Source organism: Adiantum capillus-veneris, chromosome 11 (genome assembly GCF_014529385.1).
Source record: "Adiantum capillus-veneris isolate H3 chromosome 11, ASM1452938v2, whole genome shotgun sequence".
NCBI lineage: Eukaryota > Viridiplantae > Streptophyta > Polypodiopsida > Polypodiales > Pteridaceae > Adiantum > Adiantum capillus-veneris.
Genome location: NC_140941.1, coordinates 57,810,570 through 57,828,705, shown reverse-complemented (window position 1 = coordinate 57,828,705; position 18,136 = coordinate 57,810,570). Strand labels below are relative to the sequence as shown.

Here is an 18,136-nt window from a genome sequence, read left to right as displayed (position 1 = left end):
ATCTATCATAAAAAACTAATATTTAATTATCCCAAATGAGATTCTCATGTTAAACTGATCATTTAATATCGAGAGGTACCAGGGGAGTAAAAGCTAGAATATTGGTAAGGCTGCCATACCGGTCTTAGCAAGGATCCAAAGGAGGGAAAATAGGGATCCAAAGGGGGACAGTCTTCAAAAGAGCAATGTGCATCAATGGAGCTTAAAAGACCTAAGGTTCAGCTCCATTAAGACTTCCATAGGCTAAGGCTCCAAAATCTAATTTAAAAATTCAATGGCCAAAAGGGGGAAAATTGGATGGTTAGGAAAGACTGAAAAGTCTTCCCACATCCCTGGGAAGGAGGGGGCGAGCCCTAAAGGTAGGGAAAGAGAGAGAGGAACACACACACACACTCCCAAGCTCTCCCTTTACACAAAGGGAATAATGGACACATGGCAGGCTCCTAACCCAGATGCCCCCAATCTTCCCTCAAATCCTATTAGATGGCCATAGAGGTGGACCAATGAGAATTAGGCCAGAGTAAAATTAGTCTACTCAATTTTAAAATGCTTGATAAAAGAACCAATAGAAATTGAGCTCCCTAGAAGACTATTGGATAATCTACCAAGGGGTGCAATGAGCATCCAATAGCCCAATGGCTTGCTTGATTCCTATTGGCTAGAAGACTAAAAGGTCCAGTGAGATTAAATAAATTATTTTAAGTACCTAAAGCTCTCACAAAAGGAGAAAGGGGGATACTTGTCACAATACTATCAACTATGCTTCTTAATTTTATTGGCTAAGCTCTACAGGAGCCAATGGGAAGCCAACAAGAGAAAATGGGAAGAGGGGTCGGCCAAGAAGAGAGAGAGTTGACATTTCTAGGCTAACTAATTTTGCTACACACACACACACACACACACACACACACAAAACTCATGTGTTGAGAAAGAACTCCATCTCTTTCTCCAAGCATAGAGAAGTAGAGGCCTGACCAACAACTCTTGGCTATGGAATGCAAATACAACCAAGGCCAAGCTTCAATGGCATGCTCATCTCCTCTACCATGCTAACTACTAAGCTAAGCTATGCTATAAGAGTGATTATGAGAGGAGAATACTCCTTTCTCGTAAGATACATCTTCTTCCTCTTCAGCTTTCCTCATTCCCTGCTAGCTCTCACCATCTTCAAAGGTGTGTGAGGTCTTGGGGTACTGAGGCTAGGCCCACTAGGTGTGTTTTTCAAGCATACTTTGGTGCATGAAGCTTCCATCTTCATTGCACCAACGAGTTTTGTCAAGGAACACAAAGATTGTATTGTACAAAAGTCTTCCTTGATGGGAGAAGCTATAATACAAAGCCTTTTTGGAGGGGGGACCTGCTCCATGTAAATCCAGTCCTCAACTGTTGTCAATTATTATATTTCTCTCTCTTTTCAATTATTGTCTATGCCAAACTAGCTAGGTGTAGTTTTTATGTTTCTTTCTCCAACCAAGTACTCTCTCTATGCTCATTAGGATCTTGTTCTTAATGAAATGCTCACTATGTTATCATTTTTCGCTACACACAAGTTACTAGTGCATTAGATGTCTCATTTGTATCGGAGCTATTGGTTTCTCTTTTCTTGCTCAAGAAGAGAGGTCATTAAGGTTGCTACAAATGGTTATTGCTATTAATTGCAAAAGAGTAAGTAGAATATGGATTTTGCATCCTTGAAACACGCCTGCTTTATGTAGTTAACGGGAATACCGTCGAGAGTTGTGGTCTTAATAATGGAGTCCTGCGGGGCTTGCCTATGACTTAACCATTATTGAGCTATTAGAAGCTTGACAAGAACCGGTGTTGTCTCGACTCTGGGAAACCCTCTCTTCTATTACTTGCAGTTAATAATATACGAGCCACGGTTATAGATGCTTGAGTGCTTATCTTTGATGGTAAAGAGGAGTAGCAACTAGGGCTTGAAGTTCCAAAGTACAAGTAAAAATTTACATCTAAAATTTGCTAGTATGGCTGACAAGGGTAAAGAGATTGGAATGAATGTTGATAGCTTTGATTTTGCTAATGATAGAGCAACTAATTATGCCCCTATTCTTGTAAAGAATCTTATTTTAGGCTTCAACAAGCACTGGGAAATCCATCCCTCCAAGGTGAAATGCTAAGCTATTGCGCACCCATGGTATCCTCCAAACTCCCCACCAAACGGAGAGAGTACCTAGGAAAGCTCCTGGTGAGGCTTCCAAAATAGGACTCTCTTTGATAAGGTAAGAAGAGGAGGATCCGTATGAAGGGCTCCAAAACTTACTACTTGATGAGGCATCTCCCTCTCAAAAAGAGAGACCAAGTTTCAACGATAGACTCCAAGTGTAGGCTGATCGGGCACATAGATTTAAAGTCAAACTAAGACACATTGAGGGTACATGTAGTTATCAACAAAAATGGTTCCTTAGTATGTTGCCAGTCACTATGCTACAAACTGTTTGACTAGTTTTACTCACTTAGATCACTTTAGACCTAAATTTATATGTAAGATAGGGGTATGATGTTTTCTTCATTGATGGGCGTATAAGTGTAGAAAGGGGGGTCATACTCCCTAATATATATAGGGGTTTTATCAAAGTTGTCTGCTTGCAGGTAGCGTCCCGTTTTCAATATAGAGTGAACCCCCCGAGGGAATAAAAAGGCAAGAAAGAGATCACCCTCTTCTCCATCCTCCTCATCCTCTTCCTCTTCTGAAGAAATTGATGGTGCAACTCTCGAACCGCCCAAGAAAAGAGGCCATAGGAAATCCTATGACACCTGGAAAAGGTCGTCCAAGCTCAAAAAGTTCAAAGAGGGAGGAAACAACATCTCTTTCCTTACCTACGATGGCACCTTTGGTGCTACGGACAAAGTCTTGGCCTTTATCCAAAAATTTGATGCGACGTTTGGAGATGAGGGCTTCACGGAGCCCTCTAAGCTACGTCATGTAGCTATGCATTTTCAAAAGTTCACCAGGCAATGGTGGTCTAGCCTACGCGCAAACGATGAAGCTCTACGAACATGGAAAGCTTTAAGAGCTTCCATCATGAAGAAATTTTTGGCTAGGGATGCCAAAGACAAAGTACTCACCGAATGGCGAAGCTTGAAGCTCTCTCCCTATGAATCTATTCACAAATAGAAAAGTTTTGGGAGTTACATCTCAAAGCTACTACCTACAAAAAGATGGATTTTGGAGAGCATAAACAACAATTTTGTGTGGGTTTAGCTGAGGATATGGCTGAGTATGTTAACTCTCAAAGGCCTCGCACCATATCTATGATCATACACCATACAATGTGGCTTCAAGAATCAACTTCCAACAAGGGGCTAAGAGAAATCTTAAGCCCATGGAAAACAAGGACCATAGTGGGCCTAAGGGGAAGGACAACGTCCAAAAGTTTCTCAAAGGCAACTCTAACAACAACAAAGCCAAGGAGAAGGGAGTTTATAAAGGTAGAAGTAGACACTCTTCTAAAGAGCTAGAGTGTTATAAAAAAGACAACAATTGTCACAAGTGCAGGGAGCAAGGGCATGCCTATCATGCTTTCCCCCACAAGAATACACATAATGAGCCTCCTAGAGCTTCCATAGTTGAAGTTCAAGAAGAGGATGCTCATCACAAAGGATCTCCTCTATATCATGCTTGGGGAAAGGTAATAAAACATGATTCTTTCATTCTCTTTGACCCTGGTTCTACTCACAATTTCATATCCATGGAGTTGGCCACCAAGCTAGGCATCCAAGCCTATGAGGGAGATGTCCTACCTACCAATGGTGCTTTCAAGGGACAAGAAGTCTCAGTCACTCCCTTGATTGGGAAATTGAGGCTCCATGTCCAAAGCTATGTGGACAAGGAGGATTTATTCATCTATCCTCTCAAGCATGAGGATGTAATCATTGGGGAACCATGGTTTGATTGCATGGCTGCCAATGTTAAATTCTTTGAAAGAAAGATCTACTTTAGGTACATGGAAAAAGATATGTACATAGATGCTAAGGAGTCCGGTAGCACCATACCCATTTTACATAAGCAAGCTTTCAATAAGTCTATAAAGAGCTCTGTACATGATTTTTGTTAAATGAACCTAATGTTTTAGCAAAACGAGATATAGGGAATCAAAAGGAACTAGAGTTATCCAATTTCCTAGATGGATTCCAAGATGTTTTTATTGACGACATCCCTTGTGTGAGCTACCTCCCAAACAAGAGGATGACGACCATGCAATTAAGCTTCTTCCACAAAGCTCCACTGCCTAATAAACGTTCTTATCAAGTTTCTCAATATTAACAAGAGGAGATTATGTGGCAAGCATATGAGTTGGTTGAGAAAGGCATGGTAGGCCTAGCTCATCTCCATTTTGTTCCCCAGTTTTATTAGTCCAAAAAAAAGATGGCACATGTGTGTCGATTATAGAGCACTAAATAGGATCACTATCAAGAATAAGTTTCCTATTCCATGGGTAGAAGACGCATTTGATAAGCTACAAGGGTTGACCTACTTCAATAGGATTGATCTAAAAAGTGGCTATCATCAAATAAGGATAGTTGATCAAGACATTGTAAAGACCGCATTTCGCACTACAATTTGTCTTTACGAGTACATTTTCATGCCTTTTGGCTTGAACAATGCACCAGCCACATTCAATCGTCTGATGGAAAATCTATTGAGGCCTCCCCAAAGCTTTATTGAATTGTTCTTTGTTGATGTTATAATCATCTACTCTAATTCATTAGATGAGCACAATCAACACCTCCTAATGATATTCCAAGTTTTACGAGAAAATAAACTTTATATAAATCAAAAGAAAAGTGATTTTTTCTTACAAGAGATTCAGTATTTAGGTCACATTATCTCTCAAGATGGCATCCAAATGGATCCAACAAAGATAGAGGTAATAAAAGGATGGCCTAATTCAAGGAATTTGCATGACCTAAGAAGATTTATAGGTATGTGTGCATACCTATAAAGGATGGCCTAATTCAAGGAATTTGCATGACCTAAGAAGCTTTATAGGTATGTGTGAATACTATAGATGCTTCATAGAAAAATTATCACAAATAGTGGGACCATTACATGAACTAACAAAGAAAAATGTTAGGTATATATGGTCCACCAAGGAGAACAATGCTTTGGAAAATATTAAAGAGAAGCTTATCTCTCAACCTGTGCTTACACTCCCATATGTCTGAAATACATTTGAGGTCAAATGTGACGCCTATGGTGATTCCCTTGGAGCTGTTTTTCTCCAAGAAGGGGACACCATAGCCAATGAAAGTCGAAGGCTCGACCCTCTTGATCAAGCTCTAGGTATATATGAGAAAAAACACTTAGCAGTTCTACATGCTCTAGATTCGTGGAAGCACTATTTATTGGGGGATCCTTTCATTGTGCGAATGGATCACCAAAGCCTTAAGTACTTCATGACGCATACCAAGCTCTCCGACAAACAAATGAGGTGGGAAAATTTCCTTTTGCAATTCCATTTACATATTGTTCACATTGCTGGCAAGCATAATCAAGTAGCTGATGCACTCTCAAGACGACCGAGAGTGAATGCGGTATTCATAGCAACTCATAATGATCTATCTTCTATGATAGATGAGTATGCTACCAATCCCGATTTTAAGATGTGATTTTAGCTCTTGCACTAGGGAAGAAGGAAGAACCATTTACCTTACAAGATGGTTATCTTCTCTATGGCAACAGGCTATGTGTTACTAACTCACTACGTGAGAAAGTAATGTATGAATCTCATGCTCCTCCTTATGCGGGGCATAGAGGGATTCAATCTACCCTGAAAGGGATATAAACATACTTCTATTGGCTTGCCATGAAAGAAAACATACAAGAGTATGTTTCAAAATGTGTGGTATGCCAAAAGACAAAGTTTGATAGAGGGAAGCAACCTAGATTGCTTCAACCTTTGCCAATCCCTAATTCACCATGGGAGAGCATAGCCATGGATTTTATCTTTGGATTTCCGAAGTCTATCCATGGGAATACAGGAATATGGATGATAGTGGACATGTTTAACAAATAAGCACATTTCATACGTGTCAAAAAGACTATCAAGGCCCATCAAATGGCAGCCCTCTTTATATAAAAAATCTTCAAGCACCACGGCTTGCCAATGTCCATAGTGTCGAATAGAGATCCTAGAATGACCAGTAATTTCTTGAAGGGTATCTTTGAGAATTTAGGTACAAGGCTAAACTTCTCTTCGGCCTATCACCTGCAAATGGATGGCCAAAGTGAAATAGCTAACCTAACAATTCTTGATCTACTAAAATCTTATGTCACAAAAGTAGATCAAAATTCCCAATGGGAGAATTACTTACCTTTAATGGAGTATGCTTACAATAACACTATCGTACCTCCACGAGAAAAGCACCTTTTGAGGTAAAAGAGGTAAGATAAAAAAGTCCCATACTACTCAAGGTACATGGGAAGATCTTCGCTGCAGATGAATATAGTTGAGATCTGCAAGAATCTTCCCAAAAAGATTAAGGATGCTATATCCATCTCTCAATAAAGGCAAAAGGCTACTGATAATAAGCAGAAAAGAGCTCTAGCCTTTAAACAAAATTATTTGGTCTTGCTTAAGTCTCCCACGGCTCGATTAAGGCACACGATGGGTAAGAATCCTACGGGACACCAAAAGTACTATTCTAAGTTAGCAAAAAGGTACTATGGTCCCTTTCAGACTCTTAGGCCAATCAATGAGATGGCCTATCTGCTCAAGTTTCCCAACCATTGGCTCATACACAATGCTTTCCACGTGAGCCTACTAAAGCCTTACAAAGGAGAGCCACCTCAAGAAGCAACCATTGAAGACCCACCGGAGATCAAGGACCAAAAAGAGGTGTTGCATCCTGAGTCCAGTCTCCGACATGAAGACATGGTATTGAGAGGTGGTAAGACTATCGGACGATATCTTATCAAGTTTAAAAATTATCCTTTTGAAGATGCTAGATGGATGCAAGGCATAAAATTAAAGGATAACCTAACCCTTGTCAATGCTTTCAATGATTCCCTAGCATAAGCAAATGTAAATATGTATAAATAAACAAAGTTTTTGTCTTATAAGACTCTTTTTCTATTATTGTGCACACATGTTAATAAGTATGCATGCTTAGGATCATGTTTGTGGAGAGGACGTCTCCCAAATACCAAGTAGAGCTTGTCACTCTACTATAGAAGATTGAAACGGACTAATGTGCACACATGCTTGTGGTAGCTACGGCTCTCAAGCACCAAATGGTCTAGTCATCCATTATAACATGGTGTATTAGGGTAAAATAGGGATCCTCTACCCACTAGCAAACGGACTAATGACTAGGCTTTATCTTCTCTATCTCATAATCAAGGACGGCTATGATCTATGATGTCAAGAGAGAGTTAATGTCAAAAAAAATCAATATCTAATTCTCCCAAATGATTTTCTCATGTTAAACTGATAATTTAATATTGGGAGGTACCAGGGGAGTAAAAGCTAGAATATTGGTAAGGTTGCCAGACCGGTCTTAGCAGGGATCCAAAGGGAGGTAGTCTGCAAAAGAGCAATGTGCATCAATGGAGCTTAAAAGACCTAAGGTTCAGCTCCATTAAGACTTCCATAGGCTAAGGTTCCAAAATCTAAATTAAAAAGTCCAATGGCCAAAACGGGGAAAATTGGATGGTTATGGGAAGACTAAAAAGTCTTCCCGCATCCCTAGGAAGGAGGGGGCGAGCCCTAAAGGTAGGGGAAGACAGAGAAACACACACACACACACACACACACTCCCAAGCTCTCCCTTTACACAAAGGGAAGAATGGACACATGGCAGGCTCCTAGCCCAGATGCCCCCAATCTTCCCTCAAATCCTATCGGATGGCCATAGAGGTGGACCAACGAGAATTAGGCTAGAGTGAAATTTGTCTAATCAATTTAAAAATGCTTTAGAAAAGAGCCAATAGAAATTAAGGTCCCTAGAAGACTATTGGACAATCTACCAAGAAGTCCAATGAGCATCCAGCAGCCCAATGGCTTGCGTGATTGCTATTGGCTAGAAGACAAAAGGTCCAATGAGATTTTAAATAAATTATTTAAATTACCTAAATCTCTCACAAAAGGGGGAAGGGGGACACTTGTCACAAGACTATCAACTATGCTTGGCTAAGCTCTGTAGGAGCCATGGGAAGCCAGCAAGAGCAAATGGGAAGAGGGTTCGACCAAGAAGAGAGAGGGTTGGGATTTTTAGGCTAACTAATTTTGCCACACACACACACAACTCATGTGTTGAGCAAGAAATCCATTCCCTTCTCCAAGCATTGAGAAGTAGAGGCCTAAACCAAAAACTCTTGGCTATGGAATGAAAATACAATGAAGAGCCAAGCTTCAATGGCATGCTAATCTCCTCTACCATGCTAATTACGAAGATAATCTATGCTATAAGAGTGATTATGTGAGGAGAATCCTTCTTTCTTGTAGATACATCATCTTCCTCTTCATCTTTCCTCATTCCCTGCTAGCTCTCACCATCTTCGAAGGTGTGTGAGGTCTTGGGACTGAGGTTAGGCCCACTAGGTGTGTTTTTCAAGCATACAAAGTGCATGAAGCTTCCATCTTCATTGCACCAACGAGTTTTGTCAAGGAACACAAAGATTGTATTGTACAAAAGTCTCCCTTGATGGGAGAAGCTATAATACAAAGCCTTTTTGGTGGGGGGACCAGCTTCATGTAAATCCAGTCCTCAACTGTTGTCAGTTGTTCTATTTCTCTCTCTTTTCAAGTATTGTCTATTACAAACTAGCTAGGTGTAATTGTTATGTTGCTTTCTCCAACCAAGTACTCTCTCTATGCTCATTAGGAACTTGTTCTTAATAAAATGCTCACTGTGTTATCATTTTTCGCTACACACAAGTTACTAGTGCATTAAATGTTATATAATCACTCGTTTTTTGTTGAATAATCAAGTTGCGTGTGTCTATACTCTAGTCTATTCTACATTGAGTTAACCTCTTAGTTAATCTCTCTCTCTCTCTCTCTCTCTCTCTCTCTCTCTCTCTCTCTCTCTCTCTTCCTCTAATCATTATGATTACATAATGCCACATTGGTGAATCCAACCTAGCTTTACATATGGTATCAGAGCCAATGGTCATAGATCTTTAGGCATTTCAACTTCCTTATGCTAGATCTCATTAGCACCATCTCTTGCTAATCATGATCACTAATTAAATTTCTTCCGCATTGCATTCTACAACTACACTTATCTCTTTTAAAATCTTCTTAAAGATGGGACATATAACCCTTTGAGGATGTACCATTGCCCATGTTATGAAGTCGATAAACCAAGATTAGGGTTAACATTATATGTTTTTTCTTTTGATTATTTTCCATATTGTGCACTTTTGGTGTCAATTTGCTACATCATTTCCATCTTCAGTTAGTTCTTTGTAAGATCATTATATGCTTTCATCAGTTGTGTGTAGAGGATAGCACTCCTTGAGCTCTCTCCAATGATCCCTTAAGCCCCCAAATTGGGCATCAGTAGCTCCTAGTCCTAAACCTTCAATATTAGGTTGTCTATAGGTGTGTGTATTTGTATCTACTCTACATGGATAAATTTATTTACCAACTTTGCGGAGCCCTCACACAACCAAGTGTAGAGTACCATGTAGTTAGCTCACCAATTTGAAGATCAATCTTTGTTGGAGATGGGGTCAAACCCCACGAATTGTTTTTGGGCTAGTCGTGGTGGACGTGAAACCAAGTGGGTTTGCAAGCAAGTCTTCTTATGTGTGCTCTCCTTTGAATGCCACCGCTTCATGGAGACCTGCCCGTGGCTACCTAGAGACCTTCCTAGCTACCTTGCCTGCCATGTGCCCGTCCCTCATAGGGCACCCTTCTTGCATGGCTACTCTTTTCCCAAAAAAATATTTTGAAGCTCAAACCCTCCAGCACTATAGTTTCCAAGCTTTGCATTGAGCATTCAAAGGTGACCCTTTTTCTTTTCAAACTTCCATAAGGCAAGAGAGTGTAAGTTCTTCCAAGATTCATCAAGGGGACTTTAACCAAAGCTTCAAAATAAACTTGAGCAAGACAAAGAAAAAAGAATAATCTTGCTTCTCTTTAATGAAGGATGGCTCCACTTAATAGTAAATCGGTACTTTATAAGTCAAAATTCCCCCCCCCCCCCCCCCCCCCCCCCCCCCCCCCCCCCCCCCCTATTTTTTGCATCAAAGAATTGTATCACCACACAAGATATATCTTTTTGCAACATAACACTTGAGAGTTATTTTGCTCTTATAAAAGAGAGAGACACTAGAGTCTCCAAATACTAAGACCCCTCCACATTTTCACAAAGACAAGCTCAATGGTCAAGGATTCCCCACATGACAAGCCAAGACCAAAGGGTATTTCATGAAAAAATAGTTGTGTTCTATGTTCAAACCACTCAAGGAGAATGAGAGAATAGAAACCATGCAAAGTGCTACTCAATTCCATGCCAAAGGTGAGCAAGCTTTGGGAATACTCCTCGAGTCACTTGATGACAACTTTGTGCACTATTTAAATGTCTCAAAACTTCTTACAAAACTTGGGACACCTTAGAGAGGCATTTTGGAGTCGTAACTCACTCCCAAATGTCTTTGAATTTGTAACTTTATGAATTTGTTATGGAGCCAAGGTAGGATGCCATGTCACTTATAGATTGGCTCAAGAGCATTTACACCCAACTATATTAAAAGTCTTATAGAAAATGAAGTTCAAGTAGCTATTTTGCTGAAATGTTTTACTTGATGAAGATCATGGACATATAGTTACCATGCCGAAGGAGAAAGAACCAATACCCAACCTTGAAGGTTTGATCAACTCTCTACAACAACATAAGAAGAAAATCAAAGGAGACACAAGTTAATTGAGTGGAGCTTATGTAGTGACATCAAGAAACTTCAAAAATAGGAGAAATCTCAAGTGCACTCATAGAGGTAGAGCCAATCATCTCTCCAAAGATTTCTACAAAATTAAACTCTTATAAAAACTATGATAAAAAGAATCATGCCACTAAATATTGCAGGCTCAATGACAGACAAGTCAAGTTTCCTAGCAATAATAATAGAAGAAACTACAAAAAAAGCTACAAAGACAAAGAAAAAGTCAAAATCAACCTTGCTACTGAACATTTTAGTGATGAAGGTGTTGACAATCAAGTTAGCATAGTCTACAATTATATGTTATGAAGCACTATCTTTTTAATTTCCTCATTTGTGTTGTAGGGGAGGATTTGTGTATCCCACTTTGTATTTGGGGTATTTTTTGTTCCTTCCTACTTTGTTCCTAGAGAGATTTGTGTGCCTACACCCTATGTGTCAAGGGTGGGCAAAATTGTATGCCTACCCCCTCGTGTGTTTTGAGGGGAGGAGTGTATGTGATTAGTGTAACAAAACCCACAAGGGAAGGTTTGTTGCACCGCAAGAACTCTCCTTGCCCATGTAGACTGCCATGTAGGATGCCATGTATATAGAACCATGTGACACCCCATGTGTTGGAATGTGCTCCCTCGAGAGTCATGTGAAGAGTCAAGTGGAAGATTCAAAGACAAGTAGCATCTTGCCCTTCAAAAAGAGTCAATTGACCTTTAGAGAGGTGTAAGAATTACATGCTATGCCTATATAACAAGCCTTGTAATCACTTTTTTTGTGTTTAATAATCAAGTTGTGTTTGTTTACAATCTAGTCTATGGTGGATTGAGTTAACCCCTTTGTTAATTTCTCTCTCTCTCTCTCTCTCTCTCTCTCTCTCTCTCTCATCATTATGATTACATAATGAATGCCACATTTCTTAGTCCATCCTCATTTTACAATTGAAGCTTGTTTATCCTCTCTAGACCTTCTCTTTCTTAGCTTGATGCTCCAATTTTAGAGCTCTTTGTACCAGATCATTAGTTTTTCTAGTAGGTGTTGTCACTTATTTTGATGTGTATGCTTTTTCTTCCAATTTTAGAGCTCTTTATACCTAAATATTAATTTTTCTAGTAGGTGCTACCACTTCTTGATGTATCAGCTTCTTGCTTCTAAATCCACTTAGAAACCAAGTACATTTCTCTTCTCGGAGGGTGGCTCACTTAGTTGTCTGATCAGCTCTTTAATTTTCTCATCATAGATCCTAACTGAAAACAGACCTTGCCTAATTTTTTCTGGCTCATAGAGGATATCCTCATACCCTCAATTCTCATTGCATTCTAGCAAAAGGCTTTCTTCAAATTGATGTATGTCCTTAGCTTAGAGACTTGATAATGATACTGTCTTTTATGTGCAACATCTTTCAATGTTTGTGGAAAATAATCATACCAATAATCTTCATTTATATCCTTCGGATCAACATACTGCTCAAACAGCTAAATATGAACATCTAGGTTATCTTTGTGATTGCCTTTGAAAGTGGAAAATGCTATTTTTTTATCAGTGGACCTCTCTCATGTCTAGATTTCAAGTCATTTCAGACAGTTCCCTTGTGCAGAATGTTCTTGATGCCTTACCAGATTCCTACTAGACTTTTGCTAGTGTTGCACAACTTTCTATGCAACCACTTAGGTAGGTCTGTGTACGTAAACATGGTAAATGTGACAATAGTGCAACTCTCCTATTTCTTATCGAGTTTGTAATGCATTGTATTGAACAAGTAATCGATTACTTCACTACAGCTAAGTGTATCATTACTTAAGCCCTCTCCATAGTGCGATGTGGTATTTTGCACAGCGAGAGACATAGTAATTAATCTACTTTATACCCTCCCCTGTAGTGCTACACGATGGTCTGCATAGCTAGAGATGAGGAATCTAACACTCGTTATACTCTTCTTGCAGTGCGAGCGATGGTTTGCACAATTAGGGACAAAATGTGTACTTTTCTAACTCCCATGTAGTGTGATGCAAAGGTCTATACAACCAGGACAAGGTACCTAAGCTAAACAATGTGACGCTTTGGTCTACACAGTTAGAGATAGGTTACTAGCTTGCAAACTAACCCCAAAGTGTGAGACTATGCTCTACAACAATAGGACCAACAAAAAAACCTTAAATATAGATAATAAATAATTAAAAAAAGTTTAATGATCACCTCAAGTAGAAGAAGAGGGCTATAAGAAGCTGACAAATACTCTACAAGGGCTTTGCAAGTACTCTGACCAACCGAAAAGTGAGAGAATTTGACAGTCCATTTGAGCTATCGATGCCCTTTTTTTAATATAAAAAGTATAATTTGATCAAAATGTATTTCGATTGAACTATACGGGTATACAACATTTTATTGCATTTATACGCATAAAAATGATTATACAAGCGTATAAATACAACTTAGCTCCAGAGTTAGACTCATAGTATTGAATGAGTTTAGATTCTCAGATGACTAGATGAGGATTTTTAACCTTTGTTGACCCGATGCCAGTTTCAAACTTTAATTGACTTGACCAAATGAACAAAATGAACTAAACTAAACTAAAAGACTTCAAATTTCAAACATGGAATGGGACAACTGGAATATATATTTAATTTCAGAACCAAATTCAGATATTAGGGCTATGAGAAGAGTGATTTGTAAGTACAACTAGTATTAGACTCAACACTGAGTGCTCCTAAGCTCTACGAAATACAAAGCTTCAAGTCAAGAGTTTCAAGAGTCATAATCCAAGAAGTCCCTCAAATGGGATCAATGGGTTCTGTTTATATTGCTAAGAAGACTCGGTGTAATCCAACAAGTGTCTTTGCTCAATGAGGTAAGAAAGCAACTTAATCCATCCTTCATTTATCATGTGGAAGATTCAGAATGGGTGTCTCTAGTTGTGGTAAAACAAAAGAAGAATGGTAAGTGTGAACTTTGTGTGGATTACAAACTCTAAATGTATTCACTAAGAGGGACCACTTTCCCCTCCCTTCTCAAAATGAAATCTTAAATGAGGTGGCAATATATGAGTGCTACACAATATGTGACGGCTACTTAACACTTGAGACACCGATACATTGGGAGACATGATTAGAGACTGTGGGAATTGATTGAAGGAGGCATAGTGCGTTTTAAAGGGATGGCACATGTACATTGAGATTCCCATGCACGAGATTTGGGAGAGAGCTAGCACTCGCACCATGCAAGACAAATTGAGAGTACACACATCATGCTCATGAGTGCTCTCACCCCCGAAAACCTAATTTGTCAATGATATGGCAAAAAATGTGTCATACACATGCCTCTCCTTCCCTCATCGTTATGACAAATACAATATCTATCAACTCATGAATATCTATCACCTTTTAGCTCTTTCTTAAAGGTGCTCCTAATGGCTTTAAAAAAAAAAAGGTGCTCCTAGCTCAAAGATTCCACTCAAAAACAAGAAAAACGATGTGTTAATCTATAGTACGCAATGACAGACAATGACGAAGCACATAAATTTGCAACAATATTACCTAAGAAAGATGAATACAATATTGTGTGTGTGAGAGAGAGAGAGAGAGAGGAAGAGAGAGGGAGAGAGGGAGGAAAATGCTAAAGAGAATTTAGAAGAAAACGCTAAAGACAAAATGAAAGAGCAGAGAAACACCTATTTATATGGACACAAAAAATCTTTTGACTTTCCATCTTCATTTGTCTTTTGGCTTTCCACCTTCATCAACCTTTTCATTTTCTAAACTCACCCTTCACTTATGCACGTAATATGTTTTGAAAGAATTTTTATTTTTCTAAGATTGGGGAGACCTACTTTCTTAATGCCTGTGTTTTCTTGGGCACTCACATGTTTGTCAGTGATCTTTTTGTTACACGATCTAATCCACACCTATGGCTTTTGAGTGGTCTAGCCTATCACATACCTGCTGATGAGCGAATGCATAGGCCAAATTGCCTCTGTCACCCTTGGTATCATACCACCTTCCTCTACCTAGTAAATTTGTAGTGTGTAACTTGTACCTAGCAGCAGAGAAACGGTTGTGTAGTGAGCAACGCAAATGATGGTGGGCGATGGCAGCTCAAGCAGAGGAGGCCCTCCAATCCCTCCTCCGAGCGCACTTCCGAGGTTCTGCTCTGTGTCACCATTCTCTTTCTTCCCTCCTCCAAAACATCGCTGCAGTCAAAGACTTGGCGTCTGCGAGAATGGTACACGCTCTCATCGTCAGCAGCAACCTTCAATCTATTTCTCTTCTGGGGGATCACCTTATTCGCGTCTTTGCTGCTTGCGGAACATTGGTAGAAGCTTGCCTTGCCTTCTCTCAGAATTCAGACCGCTCTACCTACACATGGCAAGCCATCATGTCATCTCATGTTGCACATGAAGAGTATGAAGTCACTCTTGCCTTATATCAGGACATGCACCTTGATGGCATCATGCCGAACAAGTTCATCTACCCATGCGTCCTCCAGGCATGCAGCGGGGCATGCATCCTTGAACAAGGTCGTCTACTTCATGACCACATACAGAAAAGTGCGGCGGACTCTGTTTTGGTCGTGTGCAACACTCTTCTTGACATGTATATCAAATGCAATAGTGTGAAGGATGCAAGTAAAGTGTTTGACAACATGCATCACAAAGATGTTGTGTCGTGGGGATCGATGATGTCTGGATATTCTCAACATGGAGATGGCCATGCTGCACTTGATTTGTTCAACAAGATGCAAGGGGAGGGCATCACCCCAAACAGAGTAGCATTTTTGTGTGCTCTTAGGGCATGTGCTGACACTCATGCATTGATAGAGGGAAGACTCCTACATGAGCAGATCATAAGGTTACATTTTGAAGCCGATGTGCTTGTCGCGAACACTCTCATTGACATGTATGCCAAATGTGGAAGTCTAGAGGATGCACGAAATGTATTACGAGGCCTGAGAACTAGAATAGTGTCTTCGTGGAATGCAATGATGGGAGGATACACTCAATATGGTGCTGTCGAGCCAGCATTAGGGCTATTCAGCACCATGCAAAGGGATGGCACAACACCAGACACGGTCACATATGCTTGCGTGCTGACAGCTTGTGGAAGCAAAGGTGATTTGGAACAAGGCATGTCGTTGCACGAGCATATTACGTGTACAGGACTTGAATCTAATGAGTTTGTAGGGAACTCACTCATTGACATGTATGCCAAATGTGGGGGTTTGGATGAGGCACGCAATATTTTTGACAACCTTCCCAGAAAAAATTCTGTCTCATGGGGTGCAATATTTGCTGGATATGCTCAGCATAACTGTGGAGTTCAGGCATTTGAACTCTTATGGAAAATGCTACAGAAGGGTATTGACCCAGATGAAATAGCGCTTTCATGTATCTTGAAAGCTTGCTCATGCTTCACAGGCTCGTATTGGGGCAATGTAATGCATAGCTATGTAGTTAGTAGAGGGCTTGAGAACGATTTGATAGTGGGGAACACTCTTGTTGACATGTATGCGAAGTTAGGAAGCTTAGTAGACGCACGCGGAGTGTTCAATCGGTTGGCAAGCCCAAATGTAGTATCGTGGGGTGCTATATTAGCAGGCTACTCTCAGCATGATCAAGGAGAGTCTGCAGTTGAGTTCTTCAGAAAGATGTTAGCAAAGAAGGTAAAACCAGATGATGCCGTGTATTGTTGTGTGATAAAAGCATGTGGCAGCAGTGGATTATTAGAACAAGGCAGGTGGGTACATGAGCAAGTGTGTAGGAGCGGGATTCCTTCAGATGTTGCTGTTGGAAATGCATTGATAGAAATGTACGTAAAGTGTGATTTTCTTGAAGATGCGCGTAAAGTCTTCGACACGATGCGGCTATGCGATGTTGTCTCTTGGAACCTGCTTCTCGCAGCCTATGCTCAGGATGGGCAAGCCCTTGCAGTTTTAAAGCTGTTTGAGAAGATGCAACGCGGTGGTACGGAGCCAAATCAAGTCACCTTTCTGGTTTTGCTGCAAGTATGTGGTAGTTCAGGAGCTTTACAGCAGGTGCGGCAGCTGCATACTCTAATATATGAATGTGGGTTAGGGTCTGATCTAGTTCTGTCGAACAGCCTCATTGATACCTATGGAAAGTGTGGGACCATAGAGGACTCCAGCAAAGTGTTTGATGGCATGCCGGATCGAGATGAGGTGTCATGGGGTGCTATAATTGCTGGATATACTCAGAATGGCAAGTACAGGCATGCCTTGCAATCTTTTGACGCGATGCAACGGTCAGGTATAAAACCCAACAGCCTGATTTATACAAATATTTTGTCCGCCTGCAGTCGTTCTGGCCGCATAAAAGAAGGCCGAAAGTACTTCAGGTCCATGAAGGACTTCAGTGTTATGCCTACTGTTGAACATTTTAACTGCATGATTGATCTTCTTGGCCGAGCTGGGTTGGTGACTGGGGCGAAAGAGCTATTGGAGTCCATGCCAATTTCCCCAAATGCTTTGGGGTGGACATCGCTTCTAAACTCATGCAAAGCATACGCTGAAACAGACATTGGAGAAGATTGTCATGACCATTGCGTTGTGGCTGATAGAGAGAATTTAGGAGCAAATGTGCTGATGCCTATTGTTTCTGAAGAAATTGACAATGGGGAGGTGGAAGTTGTTGTAGGTTTACAGTCGTCTCTGTGCAAAGAGTCCACCGCACCTTGGCGAGAGATCAACAGCCAGGTGGAAGATCTTTTGCTAGCAGTGAAGTATATACTGGAATTGAGGTAATGGAAAACTTTGCAATGAAACATAGAAGTGCCATGGATTTTGAGGGGAATGTTCTTGGTGTAGACCACCCACTCAAAAGAGTACAGGAAGATGAAAAGCGATGTTTTACAGATACAAGACTTGTTTCCTCCGTCAAGTATTTGGTCGCAACTGCAATGACAACTCCCCCTTTTCCAAACAGCTCTTCTGTTTGTTCTAGATAATTGGGTGCCATTCTGTTTAGGCTTTCGACTCCCATCTAGGCATTGAGTATAGTCCGAGGGGTCCACCTCAAAATATACTGTAGCACTTAAGTTCATCCGGAAGGGTTTTTATCTCAAAGAGTTGCAAAATTACATAAACAGGAGTAGTTAAAAAATGCCAGCTTTAAAAAATGTTATAGGTTTATGAAAGAAAAAGGTTCATTTAATTCATGGTGAAGTGTCTTTGTGTCTCTAGAGATTTTATAAATACCTCTTGAACTTGCATGAAAAAAAGTAC

The 18,136-nt window shown here is 40.3% G+C and overlaps 1 protein-coding gene across 1 annotated transcript; it reads left to right on the top strand.

The window, feature by feature from the left end:
• Positions 1 to 14,734: 14,734 nt before the first annotated feature.
• On the top strand, positions 14,735 to 17,836 carry LOC147447287 (pentatricopeptide repeat-containing protein At4g13650-like). The gene has a single exon (XM_086523132.1). The coding sequence runs from the start codon at positions 14,987 to 14,989 to the stop codon at positions 17,654 to 17,656; it is 2,670 nt and encodes an 889-aa protein (XP_086379258.1). The 5' UTR covers positions 14,735 to 14,986; the 3' UTR covers positions 17,657 to 17,836.
• Positions 17,837 to 18,136: the final 300 nt, after the last annotated feature.